This window comes from Apteryx rowi, unplaced genomic scaffold (genome assembly GCF_003343035.1).
Source record: "Apteryx rowi isolate R43461 unplaced genomic scaffold, aptRow1 scaffold_860, whole genome shotgun sequence".
Classification (NCBI taxonomy): domain Eukaryota; kingdom Metazoa; phylum Chordata; class Aves; order Apterygiformes; family Apterygidae; genus Apteryx; species Apteryx rowi.
The window spans coordinates 12,099-34,839 of record NW_020451161.1 but is presented as its reverse complement, the minus strand read 5'-3'; the positions used below and the strand labels follow the sequence as shown (position 1 = coordinate 34,839).

Sequence of the window (22,741 nt, the reverse complement as noted above, 5' to 3'; positions counted from 1 at the left end):
ATTCTTTACCTTCTCTGCTTTGTCCCCAGCTGCCTTCCTTTCCGTGCTTTCCTGATCTCTCTCTCTTTGCTTGTACAGAATGGGGTTACTTCTCCACTGTGTTTAAATTCCAATTAACATGGAAGGATTTAGATCACCTCATGCTGGTGATTGCCCATACATGCAGCTGAATGGTTTCCTGTGTTATTGCTAAATATGTTTGGTGAAAATGTGAAAAATATATGGGGGAGCGCAGTAAACTGTATAATGTACTTATCTGTGTTTGTAACAATATTGGAGAGGGTCATGGGATTTTTCTTTAACAGATGTTTGTAGTTTTTTCATTTGGATTCCACAGCAACTGGATTTGTCAGGCTACTATAGAAAATCCTGAATTGCAGTTCCTAAGCTGAACTTGGTCTGAACTGTTCAATTCATTCATTTCATTAACAGAGCTCTGTGCTTTTGACTTAAAATGATGATGTGTTGTTCATAATCTTAAGCCCTTGTGATAAAAGCAAGATAACAAATATTGCTGGAGTCTTAGCTGGATGTTTTAATGCGTTTAGTGAGCTGAGGATTTGGACCAACCTTTGCCAAGCAGTGGTGGGATAAACATGATTTGATATGTACAGTCTATTTCTGTCCTCTGCATATTGTAGCAGAGGTATTTGAATTTTCTGTTGAATGGAATATTTATTCTCTGTTGAATGTATAGTAGGATCTAGTTCAAGTGAAGGACAGAATTAGTTTTTTCTTTATTTGTGTCAAGTAAAAAGTAGTGAAGAATGCTTTTTAGCTAAATTAAATAAGCTTCATATAGTATGTAGAAATTTGTTTGAAAATTATGGATTTCTGATGAGTGATGGAATACACACCCCTGCTAATCTGTCTGTTAGTACCAACATCTGACCATATGGCACATATTATATTTCAGTTACTTGAAGATTTCCGTGTAATTGAGATTACTAGATTTATCTGGGCATAAGAGGAAGGTAGGGACCCTTTTTCAGACTTACCATGTACTCATGAACTGAAGGTAAATGCTGAGAAGTTGATCAAAACAAATTTGACTGTAGTTCTGCTGCTGGAATAAATACAATATTTATGTGTTAGTCTTTCTTAGAGTGCAATATCTGACCCTCTAATTGCAGTCTGTAGTAATGCTTTGGATGGTAAGAAGTTAGAGAACATCTAGCTATTATGAGCTTAATTTATTCTGTAAGGGTGCTTTGTTAATCATTCATAGAGCCGAGTTTAAAACCAGGCTAGAGTATATGCAGCTCGCAATCTTTATTACGTAAGTTCTCATAAATATGGTATATACAGCGAGGTCCCTTTGATTTAAATGTTGATGTCTTTGTACCAGGGATGATTAGAAAGTGACTTATTAGAGGTTAGCGCTTTTTTATGAATTTCTCTTTCCGCTGGTATTAGAATTTTATTATTATTCATGAAATGAAGAAAAGAGAAGAGCATCTTGGCTGTTTCGTTGCAGCTCTGTGCTAAGCACTGCAGTTTATTTTGTTCAAGCCTAAATATACTCTGAGGTGCAATAAAGACAGTAAATGCTCTTGAGACTGCTTCAGATTTAATTCCAAATAAGAATAAAATGCAAATTACAAAATTAATTTTTCACACATGTCCCAAATGCATCACTCATCTCCCTCTACTTTGCCCAACCAAAAGTCTTTATGAAGCTTGAAATGCAATAAAACTCATAGGCTATGACTTCCTTCTCTCATTTTTCATCTTGCATGTCTTATTGTGCCACCTGACATCTCATCTCCCCAGCCCATAGACTGATAGCAGATCTCATTAGACATCCAAGCTGTAGCCAAAATGTGCTGATGAGTGAACCTCAAAGATTCATATTTATTTTGGCTAAGGGTGTGGTTTCTCATTTGAGCTTTACAAATCTTCTGGATCTGCAAAGTTTCCCTGAAAATCGTGCATGCATGCATGCATACATATGTGTGTGTGTCTGTGTGCATGCATGTGTCCTTTTTTGTGACACTTGAGATGCTGGAAATTTTTTTTTGTATTCCACGCCAACTCAGACAGCATGTTGTGGGGACAGCAGTTCAGTGGCCATACCGCATGTTTTTGGTCATAAAATGATCAAATGTCCTAAGTGATGTCTCCATTCTCTATCCATCTCCTCCTATCCATCACAGATTAAAGCAGGGCCCTTCTCCTCACTGAGTAGCCACGAGTTGATATTGTAACAGAGCCATTCCCAGGTTAAGAATATTTATGTCTGCAAATTTTGGAGAAAGAGAACTATAGTCTTGCAGAAGCAAGAGTTATGATATGGTTAGGAGTTTTTATCTTTTGCTTTTAAAATACAGCATTACTTATACAGATTTTATTTTTACCTATATTTTTGAAGCAAAAATCCAAATTCAGGCATTTTAAATTCCATCCAAAGAGCCATTGTGGACAAGGCGTTTGTTCAGGGTTCTGGATTTAGTTCCTGTTTCCTTTGCTGGCATTAGGATTGCTAAGAAATGCCTTAGTCTGGCAAAATATTCTACTTTCCTTGAAGAACCCTTGTGCTTGGCTGAGAAGCAGTGTTAGTTATCCTGCACATCTGTCATCACCTACAAATGTTGACCATGGCTTTCATTCATGAGCAGGTGATAGCCACTGAGTAGATTAAGGGTTAAACAATGAAGTTCTTGATACTGTTAGAGCATAAAGGCAGCAACCTTATATTCCAGCTTGCCAAAAAGCTGCATCAGAACCCGTAACTGAAATCAATGGGCTTCTGTTAGTTCTCTGATCCAAAATTCAGGCTCTAGATGCCTGTAGTTTTTAACACATGAATAGTTGGCCACTCCAAACCAAGCATTGCCCTCTATTTCTTATTTCCTCTAAGTTTAATCTTCTGTGAGGTCTTTCTGAAGCTAATGCACATGAAATAAAACAGCTGTCCTGATCCACTTTCTTATCATCATTTCTAGTCTGTCTGTTTCATCCAAGATAGTGAATTAAATGTGAGATCTGATTTGACACGGAACAAGAGAAAATCATCAAGAGATTTTTCCTTTTAGAAACATGTGCAAACAATTATATTTTTTAGGCTGCAGATCTTTGAAATATAAATGTGCTTAAGTATAAAGGTTGAGTGGTTGATTTGGTAAATGTAACACAAATTTCCATTGTATAAATGCAAAAGAGAGAGGGTAAGCTGTGTGTGTTTGATATGACATCTTTTTTTTTTTTCTTTTTTCTTCTCTGGTAGACTTTAAATGGTTCAAGAACTGTTCTTTGGGTGGCCGTTCCCATCAGCAGTAATGACCTGCAGTACTCTCCAAGGCTGAAAGATGCTGCTGATCAAAATAGTTTTGCTGTCAGTATTGTGAATAAGACAGCCCTCTGTTGTTGGATTCCAAAGGGCAGTTTGATCACTAGTGATTAGTGTATTAAATGTAAGGCAAGGTGTGAGTGTTTTGTTTCTCTTATACACACAGGTTTAGATTCGGTAAATAGGTTGAAAACTCTCTCCTCTCTGTCTCTCTCTTTTTTTTTTTTTAATAGGTAAGAGGAAAGGAGAAGGAATGTGATCACATGAGTCGTAAGGGATTGTAATAGCTGTGAGGAAGGTGTGCATCTAAATCTAGTATACAGTGGGCTGAATTCAAATTGCTTCTTTACCCTCTTGCATCACGTCGCTTATGCGTTCTGTAGGAAGAGTGATTTTAAACTGCAGATGGGCACCGAGGAAGGATGGAGGGGGGCTGAGGGCTGCCCCGGAGCAGCGCGTTCCCTGACTGCCCTGGCCAGGCATCATCCTGCTCTGACAGGGGCAAATCTCTCCTAAGACTGCAGTGATTTCCTGCAGACAGCCTGCGAGGTGGGATGTTTGGGATATTTTGGTCCACTGCAAACTCTTCTCCCCATAGATGTTTGGTCATTGTGACTCTGGGCTGAGTCAAACCTAAAAGCACTGTTTAAAAAAAAAGTGCTTTGTGTGCAACTGTTAGCAGACCAGTGTGCCAGTGTTGGGGTGAGAGAGAGGTTTGCAGTCCTCCTGCCATTATCTGGAAGCTCACTGAGCAGACCCTGAGGATATTGTTCACTGCATAATGTGGGGGGAAATTAAGAAAACAATCACTGGATACACTACTGCTGTGACATTTTGAAAATATATTCAGCTGTTCCTCTAAAATATTAACAGATCATGAATAATGCAAGCTGAGGATGTTTAAAATTCAAGAACAAGCTCGACTTTACATTTTGTCAATTAGATTTCAATTAGATTTCACATACATTCCAGTGTTATACTCACCCCTAGAAAAAATATATAAATTATGACTTTCTACATTTAGTAACATGATGTACATTGCTGGCTCTGTCAGAACATGGAGAATAAGGTGTTTACAGTAAATACATTGTACTATTGGGGAAGGATGTTAAGCCACTCTCATTAAATCAAAAAGCATCTTATATGGGTCACTAATATGAGAGAGAAGTATGGTCTTTTTTTTGGTTTCTGTTTAAGCACAGATAGGAACGCCTTCATTTTCAGTTTGGTGCTACCGTTGACTTAGATGGTAGCGGTCTATCAGACTGGGTTTAAATACATGATCTGAGGCTTACCTATGACAATAACACTGAAAAACTCACTTCTCGGTGGAGCCCCAGACCTTCTTGTGTAAATGTAGTAACTGCACGTCTGTATCTGACAAACAAATGCACACATATTTCCATACTTGTATGCCTGACCTGTCTTCTAACCCTGCCCTTGGATCTTTGCTTCCCTTTTTCTGTCAGTAGCATGAGGATACTAAATACTTATGTTTTGATCCCAATATTGTATTTTTATTTACAAAGATTAAAAAAATTGTGGACAGAAAATTATAATGATAACTTGTGGTTTGGGATATTAGTATGGAGTTCCTGCTTTTTAATTTATTTTCTTCTTCTTTTGTTGTGTTATTAGTGTTGTGATCTTGGATACCATGCGAGTCTGAACAGAGCCCTCAGAACATATCTTTCTGCAGAGTATAACCTTGAAACCTCCAGGCATGAGGGCCTAGACATCATTGAAAATGCAGTTGACAGCTTGGAGCCACGAAGTGACAAGCAGAGATTTATGGAAATGTACCCCACTGCCTTTTGTCCACCAATGAAATTTGAGTTCCAGTCTCATATGGGTGATGAGGTCTGTAGTTAGTGACAAATACAGGAAACCCTGCGGTGACTGTTTCTGTTTCTATATACAAGAAAGCTTTCCTTGGCCTGAATTTTGATTTATTTTCAGCAAGATATAGATTTTATCCCCTTTTACAAAGAGTTTGGTGAAAGCTCTTATTGCTACCGAAAAGCAAGTGGATCAGCAACAAGCTTTTGCAAAACTGGCAGCAGCACTCTATTCTGAGCTGCTTGAGAGTTCTCAAGTAAAAACAGTTATGTTTTACTCTATACTGTATTGCCCCATAAGGACATTGCTGCAGATTTGCTGGCCAACCTGTGCTCAGCCCAGTGCCAGTGTAAGTACTGACTTGATATCTTCACTACCTGCCTCACCCACAGCAGAGCTTGTGGGAGTGACTGAAGAGCAGCTGCAGAGCTGCTCCAAATTGTGCTCCCTGAAATGCAGCCTTCTCCCCTTCTTCCTCCCCCATGTTATCATCTGGAGATGTCAAGAGTACAAGGTTCCCCAGCTGTGCCCTGTTCTGCCAAAGGACAGTAGCAAAGCAGAATACAGAATCACCTGTGTATATCTTTATCAAAGGTTACTCTAGGGTTTTCATTTATGTGTGTTAGAGAAGCAACACAAAGCAGCCATACAGCAATGCTGTGCTCTAGTTGTAGGATGTGGTATGTAGTTCCCGACTGTGTAACACATAAGAACTTTAAATTTAGATAGGCAGATTTCATTGTCTGCTTTGTTATGTTTTAACAGCTTTGGTAGGAATTCACCTAGTTTTAAGAAGAGCAACCCAAGACTCTGGATTTTTTTTTTCTTTGCATCTTACAGCCCTTTTTGATTCTTTGTTAGGTTTGTCAGGTCACTGCCCAGCAACCTGTGCAAGCAGAGCTTATGCTTAGGTATCAGCAGCTGCAGTCACGATTGGCCACGCTCAAAATCGAAAATGAGGAGGTAAGATCTGTGTCTGCTTCAGCTATGCACTGGACACCATTTTCAGGGAGGTGCAGTGTTTTCTGCCTTGTCAGAAGCATATAAATGACAGTAAAATGGCTTTTTAATTATTTTTAATTTATTTTAATTTTAATTTAATTTTAAAAATCAAATACTGGCAAATATGCTAAGTTGGAAGCATAAAAGCAAGTCTCTTTATACAACTTTGCCTTTCCTGCTAGTTGGAGACATTTCAGGGAATGTAAATTAGTGCAGGATTTGGCATGCAGTAAGTGTGGCTGTGTTTGCCCAAGTCATGTATAGTAACAGACCAGAACAAAACACCAACATATGTTGGTTTCACATAGCCTTTGTTCTTTCAGGAAAGGTTTGAGATAATTCAGTTTCAACTGATTAAAACATATGTTTATTTGTGTGCTTTTATACTGCTGTCTGCAAAATTATTTTATTCTGTTTGTTCAAACGTCTATTTATCAATTCAATTCTGGGAAAATAAACTGGTTGTATAAATATCTTTCAGCTCAGAGAAAAATGCTGCATCTTTTTTAGCTAACGCTTGTATTCATTTAACCCACATGTATCATATAATAAGTTGGATTCTAAAGGAAACTCTTGTGTTCTAGACAATGCATTCTTTTTAAAACCAAATAAGGTTTGGTTGCATACAATCAAGCGTTAGTTCTCTTTGGGATTGTTGAAATTACTGTATTTTCCTGACAGCTGCTCAGTCCATTTTTAGGAAACCATTGAACAGAGAAGAGTCAAAGCAGAATGATTTTTTCCTACAATCATATGTTCATCAGCAAAATATATTTGTTGAAACCCATTTATCCTAGTTTAGAACTTAACCGTGAAGGTCACTATGTAGAAACTCCTGTTGCAGCCACCTTTGTGGACCTGATAAATAGGAAAAGCCATAGATTCTGCAACTACCTTTTTTTCTGTGTTCAGCTCTTTCTTAGAAGGTATATGTACATGTAGCAGGATAAAACTACTCCTCCTCCTGCCTGCTACAAAATGATCAAATGTGTTGAATGAGGAGGCTGTTCCTGAGATGCTAAAAGCAGCAGCATTTGGCAAGTGACATAAAGTGTCACCAAGGTCTAAGTTTCTGGAAGTCTTACTTGTTGTTCAGTTGGTTCTTTCATGATGTACATAAAACTCTAACAAGAATCCTGACGTACCCAGCTGTCCACAGATACAGCTATGTGTACGAGTATTTCGCTTATCCAAAGCACTGAATTTCCCTAGTCCCCTTTTAAGGGAAGATAGATCCTCGTCTGCATATAGACATTTGGAAGCTTCATCATTTAACTGTCCATGTGGTCACCATACAGAATGATGTACTTGGCAGAAATTACAGTGAATACTTGTTAGAGCATATATTTTAAAGTTTTGCAGCAAAAATCCACTGAGCACAGAGTTGTTGTCTTCTGTGCCTACCCTCTACTCTGTCCCCAAATTGCTGCTTCTGAAGGGCAAAGGAATTTGGACCATCTTTTGTGGTAGCTGAGTCAAAATCTGTTATGCTCTCAGCTAGAGCTATTTATAAACAGTAGTAGTGAATGCCTGTCATGGGAATAGCTCACCTAGTAAAATAAAGTGCTTTTTTTCTTTGTAAAGAACAGAAAAGCAATGCTGTTCTCTATCCTCTATTCTGGCAGCAAAGACAGGCTGGATAGTGGATATAAACTGCACTTTTATCCAATTTAAGGTAGTGTAAAAGGCCCTCCATTTAAATGAGAATCTGTTCCTATGTTAAATATATAGGGGTTATTTCAATTTTTTTTGTACTTTTTTGATAAATTTGGGGGAATTAGAATTTTTCTCATTCTGTTTTATATCATGAATGCCCAGCTCAAAATGCTAATGTCCATGGGTCGTGTACACTAGTCTTTAAAAAACTACCTAAATTCAGAAAATAGCTCAAAGAGATAGAAGGTGACAAAGGCAAAAGGAAGGAGAAAGAGTTTTTTGACAGATAAGTGCAAGGGCATGGGGGAGAAATGCTGGCAGGTATGAGAAGGATGCCTTTCTGTGCTGGAGGCACGTGTAGGAAAAGCGTGTATGATTCTGTGAGTCTCTCTACTAGAGACTCTTCCAGCAGAACTTGGAGATAAATCACATCCTTGTGGATCTTGCCAGTTACTTTTACTGCACTGTGGAGAGGCTGCATTCCCTGTTCCGCTGCCTCCATGCCCTGGTTTCCACTGTGAGTGACCATGCTCCCTAACTCACAGGAAGGGATGTAAATTGCTCTTTCTCCAACCCTCTCCTCCAGCTGCACTTCCGCTGTCTAAACACCACTGCGCACTGCACCCCAGCCCTCCACAGCACCCTGTCATGGATTTTTCCCATGGAAGAACATGCTGCTCTGCCAGCCACATCCTCAGGTGTACTTCTGTTCAGCCACTCTCATCTGGAGATTTGACCATTCAGAGCAGTATCTCTGTTACCCGTTGCCCCAAGTCAGGGACCGTAATCAAATCATGTCACATTTCTCTTTGATTCTAATTTCAAGAAACAAATGCCTGAGACTGCTATACTGACAACACGAGAGTACATCCATGTTTGTGGGTTGTACCACGGTAAGGCAGAGAACTAAACATAATATCTACTGATGTCATTCTTCAGTTATATATACATATATATAAATATATAAATATATGTCTGTTCCAGTGCACCTCATTTTTCACATTAGAATATCACAGTTGGTTTTAGGAGAGTGTGCCAGAGGATTCATCTGAGTAGTGAGCTTCCATTCTAAGCTGTTCTAGTATTTATTTATCTTCCCATTTGGTAAACTGTGCTTTTTAACACCAGGTTAAAAAAACAACAGAGGCTACCTTGCAAACAATACAAGACATGGTCACCATTGAAGACTACGATGTGTCAGAATGTTTCCAGCACAGTCGCTCGACCGAGTCTGTGAAGTCAACAGTCTCAGAGACATACCTGAGTAAGCCCAGCATTGCAAAAAGAAGAGCTAACCAGCAGGAAACTGAGCAGTTCTATTTCATGGTATGTTGGTTGCTTCCTCGTTCATGTGACACAGACCAAACACCTGAAGTGAATGTTATGCAGAAGTTCCTGGAATTTAGGTCACATACATAATAATAGATTGGTCTTCATCTCTACAGAAATTCAGAGAATATCTGGAAGGCAGTAATCTCATCACAAAGCTTCAAGCAAAGCATGACTTGCTGCAGAGGACACTCGGAGAAGGTAAATATCCCACAATAAACTGAAAAGTGATTTGAGGTCATACAGTGACCACACTGAAATATTACAAAGGTATGCAGGAGAAAATTACAAAACTTAAAGCTTAATTGTCCAGTAAGCACAGGCCTGATTTTTTTACCCATCATAGTTTTGGTGCAGTGGTAAGACTACGTGCTATAAGTTGGTTTTATTTCCTCCACAGATATTCTTTTCCATTGTGCAAACATTTAGACAACTGACTTTATTTGGAAATGGAGCTGTTGAATGAAAAATCTCAGTTCTGAAATGAGAGCTGACACAGTCTGTGTAGGTTGATTTCAGAGCTGTGCCAAATGCATTGTTCTTCCCAATGATTTCTGTTGTATTCGGGTCTCTTTTAAGAGGTGGGGGAAAGTGATTTTTTTTTTAACATGGAAAATTATCCAGGACCAATCTCCTATAATGAATCTGCTAGTGCAGCTTTCCTGACATGCAGATTTGAATGTCGTTCTTGCAGCCTAAATCCTCAGTGGAGCATTTATGAAAGGTAATAGGTGAAATCCTAACCTCACTAATGTCAGTAGGGAGACACTCATTAACTTAGCTAGTGGTGGGATTCTGCAAAGTATTTGCTCATTGTGAACTAGAATATGTAAAAACAATGAATAATTCTATACCTGTTAATTATCACTATTTCATATTAAATTGTCTGGTTTTTTATAAATTACAATAACAGTATCCATTGTCCTGGATGCTGTCCACAATTTTTAATAATGCATTTTAAAATATAAACTGACTCAGCAGATGTCCATGATCAAATGAACTAAAGCTGAATTAGGACAGTAATGAATCAGCCCCTATGTACAGTTCCAGCCCATCTCTTACCAGCCTTCCCCACAGGCACTTCCTCATGGGCCCACGGAAAAAGTAGAATCATACTTCTTGCCTTGAGGACTAGCCACACAGCATGTTATATACTTGAGAGGAAGTGAATTACACAGCAGAGTAAAAATCCTCTCCTGAAGGTTAAAAATTATAATTCAAAGTTCAGGCTCAAGAAAGCAAACTTGTTCTCTGCAGAGCAATAGCAGAGAACCTTTTTTTCTGCTTTTACTGCTAAAAAATCTGTTGTTAATCAAATCTCTTCTTTCTTTTAATACAAAAGCACAGTTCCACAAATCCAGTTGTGGAGGTGCCTAAAGAGCCATTAACATTTCTGTGACTATGACCCCAAAGCCCTAGTCCAGAGAGTGACTGAAGTTGGGGGTGAGAAATAAATAGTGTTTTCTTGAAGGGCTGGACCCTAGAAGATGATAACTGCTTTTAAACAACTAACTGTATTATCTCTTTTTTGGTGGAAGTTTTCATATAATAGGATTTTGTTTTAAATGTGTGTGTTGAGCAGTTTATTCTTGCAAAACAACATGCAGCTTATGTTAGTCAAAACTGAGGAAATTTTTCCTCCAAATATTTACAGAAAACATATTTCAAAAAATAAAGTAAATGTTTTTTATTTGGAAGCCCAGTAAAATACATTTTCATTGACTGAAGGGAAAAAGAAAAAAGGCAACAGAATCCTTTGCCTAATGCATTTTGGAAAGCAACAAAGGAAAAACTGTATCAAAGGAAAACCAAAGAAAAACTTCTCAGCAGGATGACCAAAGTGATAAATTGCCATCAGACTCTGGGTTATTCTGCCATGCTTGGGCATGCTTGGACCCTTCTGTTTGAAGAGTTCCCTTTGACCCACCAGCTGTAACCCCAAGCAGTTAATCTATTTTGCCCTGTGTTTTTGCACATCGTTGTTGTGTCGTCACACCGTGGCACATAGAAATAGTACCCCAAATGTATATATGCACTTTCGGAGTGGAGATTTGAAGCAAAAGCCATCATTCTTGCAGGTTAAAAAGTTCAAATACCTCGTTTTATTGAGAAGGCATGTCTTGCATTACAATGTGCATGCCTAGGAAGGAAGACCTGGATTCTGTGCATGCCTTGAATGGAGATGGCTGAAAGAGTACAATTACAGTGGAATTAAGAACATTATTGCTGTAGCTGGTATAGAAATGAATTTATAGGAAATGATCTTAACACCTGCTCCACACAAACTGCCTTTTCTGGAACCTTTCATGTCAGCAAGACAGCAATGCATCAAATAACACAGGGTGTTGTATTAAATAACGTGGGGGAGAGTGGAGAGAAGAGAAAGGGAAGGAAGGGGTTGTCTGAACTGTGAGTTTTTCTTTGGCACCCTCTCTTGCTTTTATCTCATCATCTCTTTCTTCTAGCTGTGCAGATCCTTGACAGGATGATGTAAACTCAAGCTGCGGGGTGCGAGGTCAAGAGTTAAACAGTCATTCTTCATGACTTAAATATGAGTGAGACCCTAACCTATGACTAACAGCAGAAAGTGGGTTGTACTGCAGTTGGTGATCATAGTGAAATGAGCAGGATGGGTTGAGCCAGCCTCCCTGTTCAGAAGTTGCCTATGGATTGTTGAAAAAAGTGGTCAGATTTAGGTTCTCAGAAGCACCAGGGAAGGGGTAAGAAAATGTGGACAGAGTCATCTTCCAGAAGATAGCATTAGCAAGCAGAGGCCAGTGAACAGGAGACATTTGTGAAATGCAGTAATGAGATATGTTGGAAACTTTGCAGTCAGGATAGTTCTCAAAAAATCCACGGGTGCAATTTGAGTGGTAGATCTCAAACAAGTCCAGTGTAAGGAGGTAGGTGGAATAGATCCAGATTCCAGTGTGATGTCCAAAACATGGGCAACATTTGGATCCTGTTCCAGTTGACCACCTACCTTCTGCAATCCGTTTCTGTTTATGGACAGAGCAGATAGACTAAGTGCTCTATGCTGAGTCTGCATCTGCAGACTTGGAAAACTAGATGAGAAATACTCAAATGATAGTGATGCTAAACATAGGAAACACATTGATTGCCATGTTAATTCAAATCCAAAGCTCATCTGTTGAACAAGGCAAGGAGAAATGCAAGAAAGCTAATAGGAAGTTATAAATTGCTGGTTTCCCAGATATATTTTGCCCTACTCTCTTAAGCAACAGAGATGTATTCAAAACCCCCAAACTTGGAATTCTTAACATCTTTTCTATGTTTTACTAACATTTGTTATTGAGATTCTTAATGTCTTTGAATTTCCCTTGGTTTTATGAGTAGGGAGAAGGAAGTTGCTGACTTCTCCTTTCCATGTCTTAGATTATTTAACATACTCTTCTTTTGTCCCCTCTTTTTCACCTCTCTAAAATAAATGTCTGCAGTCTTTACATGTCTTATTAATGCCAGAAATTTTTCCCAGAGCTTGTTCTTTGTGTCACCATCTTCAGATCTGCATCCTTCTGGTACTGCAAGATATATTTTCAGATCAGGGTATTCTGTACTGTGCAGTATTTCAGGTGCAACTGGATATTGCCACATAACAATGTTATGTTTTGCATACCACTTTGATTTTTGGGGTTTTTTTTGCAGTCTGATGTCTGATAAGCTTTTTTGGCATCACTTTCAAATAGAGCAGTGGTCTACTCAGACCTAGCCCAAGTGATGCTCAGAGTGATTTTCTGAATCAATATTGTTATCTGTAGTTCTGTTAGCTGCCTAAGTGTTTAATTCTTCCCCAATATTTATTATTTGAACTTGTCAATACTGAATTTCATTTGCCATTTTGTGTCTTGTTCCCTAACTTGATTAAACTCCTGTGAAGTGCTTCACAGTTTTGTCAGTACTTGATACAAATGTATTTTAGTCTTCTGCACAATTTTCTGCCTCCCTAGCTGCTGTCATCTCTCTAAGACATTAATAAATGCATTATATAGCAGGTCATAATGAGGAGGCTTGAGTGAATTACTGCTATCTTTTTGTCATGATGAAAACTGACTGATTAATTCCACTCAGTTTCCCTTTCTTCACTAATTTTTGATCAATGACAATACTTTGCCACTCAATCCATGGCTGTTAAGTTACTTTAGTAGCCTCTTGTGAAGAAATTTGTCAGGAGTCTTTGAAAATCTAAATAAATTAATCCAAGTGATTCTCCTTTATCCACTGTTTTACTGACAAGTTCAAAGAATTCTAATACATTAATAGAGCATGATTTCCCTTTGGGGAAACTAGACTGGTTGGAACTTGTCATATCATGACCTTCCTGCTGTTTCATTATTTTGCTTTTCGTTATTATGAGTTCACACAGTGCACATGCCTGACATACTGGTCTGCAAAGGTTATCCAGGAACCTTTTTGGAATACAGTATTTGCTTCTCTACAACTCTCTGCAGTTGTCACTCTTCCTATCTCTGTGTTGCATAGCTTCCAAATGATAGCATTGTATTTTTTTCATGTGATACACAGACAAAAGAGAGGAAGGAGTCTTTCTCTAGCAAGCCATTGGCGTTCAGAGCTCTCTGTTTTGGGCATTGAACAGGTTTAGGCACAAGGCACAATCTTATCTTGGCACAGCTCTATTTCCAAACTGATTTAGCCATTAAAATACATGAGCATAAACAATGGAGGTTGTTTGGAGCTGTGCTTCAAATTATTTACAGTATCAAGTGGGTCTTTAATCTATGAGCAGGCTTCTGAGAAGTTGCTTTATGCGCGGGTTCTGTTTGTATTTTAAATGCAACTGTGGAGGTGGTAGATAATTGCACTGCCCTGTTTGTTGTATAATTTTATATCTTTGCTGGTAGCCTGAAAACTAGGGTTAAATGTAAACTGTCAAGCATAATTTAGATACTAAAAAATATATCCAGTTCCAAATTCTACACATGATTGTTTCCTGTTCATTGAACTCTTTTTAGGTCACAGAGCTGAATACATGACAACAAGGTAAGGCCTTTTTATTTGACTTGCTTTAGAGAGCTACAAATGTAATAAAATTTGAGGAATTAAAAATTTTAGAACAAGTTCTTATGGGTATATTAAAAATACTAAACATCAAAATTATTATTATTAATATTATTATTATATACATTTTTGTAGGCACTGTATGTATTCACCATTTTCTGTTCCTGCATACTGATAGATAAAGAACTAGCCTGTTCATCTTCCTCCTTCCTGTGAGCTGCTTGGGCTGGTGTCAAGGTGGCACTCACAGAGAGATCCTTGAAACAGCCTGTGAATTGGGGAACACATCAGATTTGGAAGTTTCAGGGGGCTTTTTGGTGCTAGAAAAGAAATCTTGTTCAGTTGCTAGAAATATCTTGGCTCTCATGGTTTGTAATGTGTTTGGTCAGGACACACAGTTCAGTAGAACCTGGTACGGAGATGAATTCAGGGGATAGGCTGCATCTTCAGTAAGTTAACACTGAATAGCAGTATCTGCCTCCACTAGTGTCCACATATTTGGCATTTAAATAGATCTGTATATTCAGAGAATAGCAGGGAGAGAGTGTTACATCATCCTGCTTTGTGCAGTACATACTTTTTAGGTTTTGTACCTGCGAGACTGCCTCCAAACATAAATGCAGACAAGCTCACTGCGACCAGCCCCCAGAAGTATCAGAGTGTGCGGGACAAAGGCCACCATTAGGATATGCAGTTGCCACTTGCAGGTATCACAGCTACGGTCACCACCCCTCCCATCCTACAGTCAGCAGGAGCATCCAGCCCCACTGTCCTGGGCTCACTCTTCCCTTCCCTTTCCATACAACCCATCCCAGTTCAGTGCTTTCCCTTTCTCCTTTTGACTTCCCTGACAGAATTGGCATTTCCCCTGTCCATCAACTTTGAGTTAAAAAAATAATAATGTTGCCCTCACAGCTAAGAAGTTTGGATCCAGCCCTGGCTCTGCGTTCGCTAGATCACTTGGTTTCATACTGTCTCTTCTGCCTGGCCCCCATATCCCTGGGGACATTTCTACAAAGACTTCAGAGCTCCCTTCCTCCCTTAGGTCCGTGATCCATTTTAGCTCTGTCCACTGGACTTCTTCACCTTCTTTCCTTACACAACTCCAGCTGAAAAGTGGTGACAAATCAGAACATTCTTCCATATTGCCGATATTAATTATAAGAGATGGGCCTGTAACCTTAGCTCTGCCACTAGATGCTACCAGGAATCTATGGAGGTCACCAAGCCTATCCCTAATGAGAAGAAGTTCTTTCTTGACCCCAAAGCAGGTGACTCATCAAGTTCACAGCATCCTAAATTCCCTGTTCTGCAAGCAGTTGAAAGAAGATGATTTACCCAGGCAACGTTTTACACTAGTGAAGTGAGGGAACAGCTTGAAGCCATCTTAATGTCTGTCTTCTCACAGCTGGTCACTTAAGCTCTGGGAATAAGCTCTGAAGGAGCAGGGCCTGCCTGTCTCTTCCTCAGCACTGGTTCCCCCACTCCTGCTGCAGTCTGCCTATTGCCCCAAGGTTCAGCTGAGTCTCCAGTTTGTGAGACATGCAAATGGAAATGTTCTTCAAAGCCAAAGTTAAAATACAGAAGGGAAGAGGATTTCTTTAAAGATGTGTTAAAAACAGTAGATAGTATAGCAACAGGCCAGAGTCCCACCACTATTATGTTTTAAAAGTATTGTTCCTTACCCATCCCACTAAAACACTGAATTTTCTGCTAATTCCTGAAAGAGCTCTAGAAACATTGGACTGCTGATGCAGGGGAATTAGGGAAACTATTGGCATGCAGAGTGCCATACTATTCACAAAATAAATTGTGACCTAGAGAAGAGTACTTATTTTCTGTAATCTCTTTCAATCGTAGTCATCACGTGTGTAACATGTAACATACTAGGTAAACGTTTTGCAGACCAAAGTTTTGTGTGTTTTTTTTTTCTTTTTGGGGGTTATGCTGCTTTTGTTTGTTTGTTTTTAAGTTGATATTCTTTTAATTCCTTTAGCTAATTTGCAAAGTGTTTATTTTCTTGTGTAAAGATGTTGATGGTTGGATGTGAAAGGCTAAAGCTGTTTAACCTTACTGGCTCTAGCTGAAAATGCAGACAGTTTGTTTTGGAAGCATCTGAGGAGTGTGCTGAGCAGCTTTACTTTGCATTTGAAGCTTCTCCAGCATGAAGCAACTTTTCTGCTTGATTATAGAGTTGCTCAGAACGCCCTGTGCTCTGCCGCGGCTGGCAGCGGGGACTTCAGGGGGTGCTGCACATTTCATGCATGACAACAACAACAAAAGGCCTTTCCAGTTGTGCAGTGTTTGGAAAAAATGTATATGATAAAATGACGTACCAGGGATTCATCAAGAATGTCAGTATTTATCCACAAGTAATGTATTTTTAATGGGGGAGTTCTCTAACCATTATGTTACACTTGAATTTGATGGAATGTCTTAGCTTGTTAAGTACTGTGTTTATTTCTCCCTTTACAATGCTGTTATTTTGCCATGAGCTTACAAATGTTTCATTTTATTGTGTGACTTAATTCTACCTTGTTCAGTAATGATATTCCCTTCCCTTAGGCCTCCAAATCTTCCCCCTAAGCCCCAGAAACACAGGAAGCCCAGACCCCGATCACAGTATAGTGCTAAGTTGTTTAATGGTGATTTGGAAACATTCATTAAGGTACTGGCACCAGCCACCGAAGCGGCTGATCTCAACACTTCTTACTATAATGGTCAAGGCCTCATGTGAGCTGAGGCAGATCATTATGTTTAAGTCTGTCCTGGGGCTCTTTTCTTTCCCAGTTGATCAATATAATACTTCCTGAAGTCAAAGGGAAAGCCGAGGTTTTGTTTCGCAGGGCCTGTAGACTCGCTACAATTTTGTTAATCAAGTAAGGATAGTATTGGCAGCCTGGTTTTATTTAGGGACTTTTGCATCATTTAGAAGATAGGAAATAGCGGTGTATCCCACAGCTTAGCACAATTTCCTGCTTGCCTTTTTAGTTACATTCAGTATTCAAAGTCTGTGAAGAAGCAGTATTACCGTGGGTTTGATATCCAGCTCTTGATTTCCTATGACTTTAGGAATTTATTATATTGTGTGAAATTGTGATCACCACTATTCTGGATCTTGTATCTTTTCTGTGTTTACTATCTTCTTCTTTCTCATACTTTTATTTCTAATAATGCTTCTAGCCGGGGCCGAAGGAACTCTCACACAAGACATCAGGTATAGTTTGGTGAAAAGAGACCCATCTCTGCCTCGCTGTTGGGTTGCATTCACGCCTGGCTCAAAATTAGTTCTTTCATTAAGCTGAAAGGTGAAGTTTGCATTAAGAAATGAGTGTATGGGTACAGCAGGCAAAACTGAACCAGAGCATGACTGTGGAGTGATTGAAGTCTTAAATGATGGATATTTCCTTATTCTTTAACAAGCACTTGCTCACTACAGTGAATTAGTGTTCCTGTGATCAGAATCCTATGTTAAAGGAGAAAAAAATCTTCAAAAAATATATAACAATACATTTACAAATAAAGTGACTGAAATCCTAACTATAAGCTCTGTGAACTGGGTTTGCGTGTTATGTGGATTTTTTTTCTTGCTGTGCAACATTGCTAGGAGCAAGTATTTTGCAGAGCCAATTTCTGTCTTCAGCGGCACTGTACCAGTTTAGCTGTCTTTGAATGGAGAGTACAGCCAGCCTCAGAAAAACTATGTGGAAAACAACTATTATTATGCAGGTGTTGCTGTGAGGTGCAAAGACATTCAGCAAATCATGGTGCAAGAGATGAATATCATAAGCAATTTCCTGCTCAAAGATGAAAGTAAGCAAAGAAACCAAAACTCCCACAGCAAAAAGCCCTTGATTAGAAAAGCACAAGTGAAATGGGGAGAAATGCTACCCCATCATTTTCCCTCTCACTGAAAAGAGTCCTCCATGGCAGCAGGGGTGCGAGCTTACTTGCGAGTGGAGAGAGTTCTACCTAGTTAGTCTTTCAAAAAAAAAAAAAAGTTGGTAGCCTAATGACAGATTAGCCAGTGTGAGAAAACACTAGGAAGCATCCCTGGCCAAAGATCATGTCATTCCTTAAAGGGATGAGTCATTTTGACAGGCACAAAAGGATGACAGCTAGTGAAATCCAGTATTGCACCAAATTGCTTTGCATTACATTTTTGCATCAAAAGATATGATCATTCACTAATTACACATATCAGATTAAATTCACAGCAGTGGCAGGATCTGTGTTCTTGACATCTCACCAACACAGATTGTTACTTCAAATTGTGTTCCTGCCATTAGATCCAAAACCCAAAGCTGGTGGTTTTGATTACTTAAGGGAATTACTTAACTATAAAGTAGTGCGTAGTTTTGAACAGCTGCTCTGAAAATGAGTATCAAAGCAATTTTCTTTTTGGTAATTTCTTACTGCAAACTATCTTTTCAGAGACTTTGCACTCTTTGCGTGAATCAGTGTACTAACAGGAGATGTGGGTGCATGCTTGTGCATGTGTTCTAATATTTCACTTTTTTTGGACGTTCAAAGTGTTCAGTGTATGTGAAGATGACACTATTCCTGGTTTAGCAATTGTCCTATTCCGTGGGGTTTTTTATTCGACTGTTACTGAATCAAGACACAATCCAAATGGAAATTTTTGGTCCAGACATTATTGACTCTCGGCTAGCCGGTTTTTGCTAGGTTTAAACTTAAAAGACAGACAAGCAAGCCACAATTTAAATAATGTAATTACCGATACAGTCTTTCGTAAGCCCCACTAAAGCAACACGGAGTACACAGAAAATCAGGGGTTAGGTTGTCTCCGGAAGTGCATTGTTTCATTGCTTCAGTGTGTGTTGTTTTTTCAAACATACTTAAAATTGTTGGCTTCTCCTCTGCTTGGGCTTAATTCATAATCCTCTCATTAGTGTAATTCAGCATGAAAATGAAGGACTAGTTTATAAGAGAAAATGCATATTTTGAGTTACAAGGTGATTTTAAAATTCATAGTTTTGTAATACAGCCTGGTTTTATATTAAACTTTCAAATAAATTAGTCAATTCTCTGAGTGCTTACATGTTTGAAATTCATTTTGGAAAGAAATATTATAGTTTCCAAGACAAGAATTTTGAAGGTGCCTATTATTTATGAAAAAGTAATTTTTCCAGCATAAGCACTAACTTTTCTAAATAATTTTTAATCATACGGTTTGTGTCTTTAATAGATATTTGATGTCTGAGAGTCATTAATGCACATTGGGTAAAACATCCATTTTCTAAAATGCCAAACACACATCCAAAGGATTGTGACAGTTCTTTTGGAAAATCAGTGGTTTAAAAAAAGGGCAAATCATTCACTGAAAATCAGTGTATAGTCAACACATTCCCCTACCACTGCAAGCATTTCTTTTCCTTTATTAAAACACCTCTGTTCAGCTGAAGAGGTCTCTGTACAGCCGCAGCTGTGTCACGGTGGAGACCAGGAGCTGTGCCATGTGTCAGTGGGGCTGTGGAAGTGGGAAGCTCCCTTCCTGGTTCCTCGCGGGACCGTGCTGCCCCGCAGCAGAGGCAGCCGTGCAGGCACACACTTGCCTTCAAGCGCCTGCAGTTCAGCGCCGGTGTTACCAGCTAGGTAGCGCGGCCTGAAATAACGTGCCGAGCCGTGACCTGCTGTGTTTTAGGACACACAAGTCAGCAGAGTACATAGGAGCACTCTCAGGTCAGGTGAGAGACACCTGTTCCCCAATGCAGTGTCATTTGCTGGCTCTTCTCCAAAACCTTTTGATAGTCCCACAGGCCCAGAAAAGGCATCGTCACCCGGGTTTTGTCAGCACTTTTTACCAAAAAAAAAAAAAAAAAAAAAACACTGTCTCCAAGAATTAGGCCCTTTGCATGTAAGATTTTCTCCACCAGGAGAAGAAAGGTAAGTTAGATGAATGCAGAAAGATCATCTTCATGATGAATTATTGTTGTTAACAATAAACCTTAAAAAGGGCAAATTCACTCTTTTAACTCATTTTGCTTTCAAAGTCTAAAATGAATGCATGAGCTTAGATGTCACATACAGTGTTAGGCAGATACAATAGTAGAGGCAGAGAATGAAGGCTACAAATCTCCTGATTCAGTGATTTTCATTAAGAATGTTAATCCTTTTTCTTCACATCTTCCTCCCCCCTCCCAAAAATGGGAGGAGAAATCTGTTAGAAATGATTTTTTGGTGTGTTTTTTTTGTCAGCACTGTATGTCCATTTGGATTGATCAAGAAAACTAATTTTCACATTCAGTCTAGGGTAGGGAGGTTTCTTCTTTCAAGTTTGCAGTACACTCTTTCTGCTTTTGTTTTTCCAGGATTCAGGACAAGTCATTCCTCTCATTGTGGAAAGCTGTATCAGATTTATCAATTTATATGGTGAGCTCTGAAACATGTTATGTCATTTGTTTAATGCCCTGACTATTTTGTGTATCTTTTGCATTTACTGCTACAGCTTTGTTTTAAAAATATAGTCTTTTAAAAATAGATTCATTTCTCATCACTCTCCTCCATCTTTGCTCAGGTCTTCAGCATCAAGGAATTTTTAGAGTGTCTGGTTCCCAGGTGGAAGTCAATGATATTAAAAATTCATTTGAGAGAGGTAATTGCATTTTCATATATTCAAACACCTTGATATCTGACACTTAAAAAATCTGTTAAATTCTAATTACTTTCTTGGCTTTTTAAGCAATTTGCCATGCACTTTGTGTACTGTACCTAAAACTTTACACCATCATATGCTTAATGATAAAGTATAATGATGACATGTAAATGTTTTTTCCCTGTAATGTCTCAGGAGCTTGAGGTTATGTTTTACTCTTTGTATAGACAAGACATACGACTCTTGAATTAACTGCAAACTTTATTATTTTGTTAATGGTAAGCTTCAAGGAATAGTTTTGTCTATATTTTACTTTGAAGATCTTCTCAAAGGAAAGATTATGTTTTTAATTAGATTCAAGAGACTTCTTAATGCAATTTGAGACTGCTGTTATTTGATCTTGTGGAATATAAGTGCTCGGCTTTCGAGTCCGTCTGCCAAGGCGACATCATGATCAGTGTGCATACAGGCTGTAAAAGAGCAATTTCCATGTTCAACCACTGTTTTCATTCCTGAAGGAAACTTCAGCCCCAGAGGAGGAATCATGGGAAAGATACCGGAAAGTGAAAACAGCTTTTTAAACATGAATGGCTGGCAACACCAAGCCTAGGATTGCTCTGCCAGAGCAGCCAGGATCCAGCAATCTTCTAATTGTGTTAAAACAATACCAGTTACAATTTTTTTTTTCAGTCTTATATTCTCTTTCTTGGATTTTAGAACCTGTCTTTTAATTTCCAGATCTTTTTGCAGATCATCTGCTAATGGGAAAACCCTTGGAGCAATAAGTCTTGTGACTTGATAGCATGAAAAAATATGCACAATATTTTTCTCCTTGGGATTAGTTATATTTCTTGTTAAACCTGATCTAGTCCTTGACAAGATGTGTGAGGCAGCTGTTTTTACTTGCTAAATGAAGCCACATTCTCTTATTCTCCATCTTTTAAATCTGCTTTATTGTTAACTGCTTCTCCTAGGTAGTGTGATTCTGGAAGATATATACGTTTCAAAGTGTTTCAAAATAAAGATTAAGTCTTTAAAATACACATAGTTCAGTCATGGGCTTTAGGGTTTCAGTTTCCATACACTGTACCACAAAACTGTTGCACGTATTTCTGAATGTTACTGTTTTTTAGAATGTAGACAAATTTGCAGTTTTTTGAAGAGTTATTTTATTCCATTTGCTTTATGTAAGGTCCCAAAGAATAGTCTGAGAAGTCCTATTCAATTAAGAACATTTACTTTTTTATTTTACTAACTGCAAATCATAACATGTTCAGAAATACTCTGTTGCAACTTCAGGACCTAAGAGATCACTAGGTTATGTAATTTAAAGAAAGCTTTATTCAGCCTGCTGTTTCAGTTTAATCACAGTCTGAGATTTCTAAATCAATGTTTATTATCTTACTTGAATGCTTGCATTGCCACCTCCCACACAGTACAAGCAAAAAAGCCCCAAAATGTCATTCACTTATAAAAATGTTGCATGCAAGAATTCTCCTGCATGTGTGTTTTATTTGCTTTATTTACTTTTTTAGGTGAAAATCCTTTGGCAGATGACCAAAGTAACCATGACATTAACTCAGTTGCTGGAGTACTGAAGCTCTATTTCCGAGGGCTGGAAAATCCTGTCTTTCCTAAGGAAAGATTTAATGATCTTATTTCTTGTATCAGTAAGTAGAAATCCCTCTTTCTTTCTCCTTAGAATTGTATTTTCATATATACAGTAGCTGCCTGGAAAAAGAGCTAACTTCACAGATTTTTCTGAGACAATTTGTTTGCCATCTGCAACAGTCTGGGTCAGTTATTAGTCATACTTGCAGCTGTGGTCATTCCCTTTTTCCAGTAGGATTAATGTACAGTACAACTCTTTGTTTAATACAGCAGGAAGAAAACCTTTTGGTATACAAGAGACAGTTAAATTTATACGCATTGTTGTTTTCTTCGGCCCACTGGGGCAGACGGAAGGGGATGAA

At 38.6% G+C, this 22,741-nt stretch overlaps 1 protein-coding gene across 3 annotated transcripts in view; it reads left to right on the top strand.

Annotated features, from left to right (window-relative positions):
* Positions 1–22,433, top strand: part of LOC112977821 (SLIT-ROBO Rho GTPase-activating protein 1) — a 48,353-nt gene extending 25,920 nt beyond the window's left edge. The window contains exons 6-13 of one of the 3 annotated variants that reach the window (XM_026090594.1): positions 4,928–5,149; positions 5,990–6,091; positions 8,915–9,112; positions 9,232–9,316; positions 14,107–14,134; positions 20,485–20,545; positions 20,691–20,768; positions 22,304–22,433. In XM_026090594.1, coding sequence (XP_025946379.1) covers positions 4,928–5,149; positions 5,990–6,091; positions 8,915–9,112; positions 9,232–9,316; positions 14,107–14,134; positions 20,485–20,545; positions 20,691–20,768; positions 22,304–22,366 — 837 coding nt within the window. In that variant the 3' untranslated portion in view covers positions 22,367–22,433. Of the gene's footprint in view, positions 1–4,927; positions 5,150–5,989; positions 6,092–8,914; positions 9,113–9,231; positions 9,317–14,106; positions 14,135–16,344; positions 16,703–17,335; positions 17,699–20,484; positions 20,546–20,690; positions 20,769–22,303 lie in introns of those variants that run through there. The other 2 variants (XM_026090596.1, XM_026090595.1) reach the window with 2 other exon arrangements.
* The last annotated feature ends 308 nt before the right edge of the window (positions 22,434–22,741 follow it).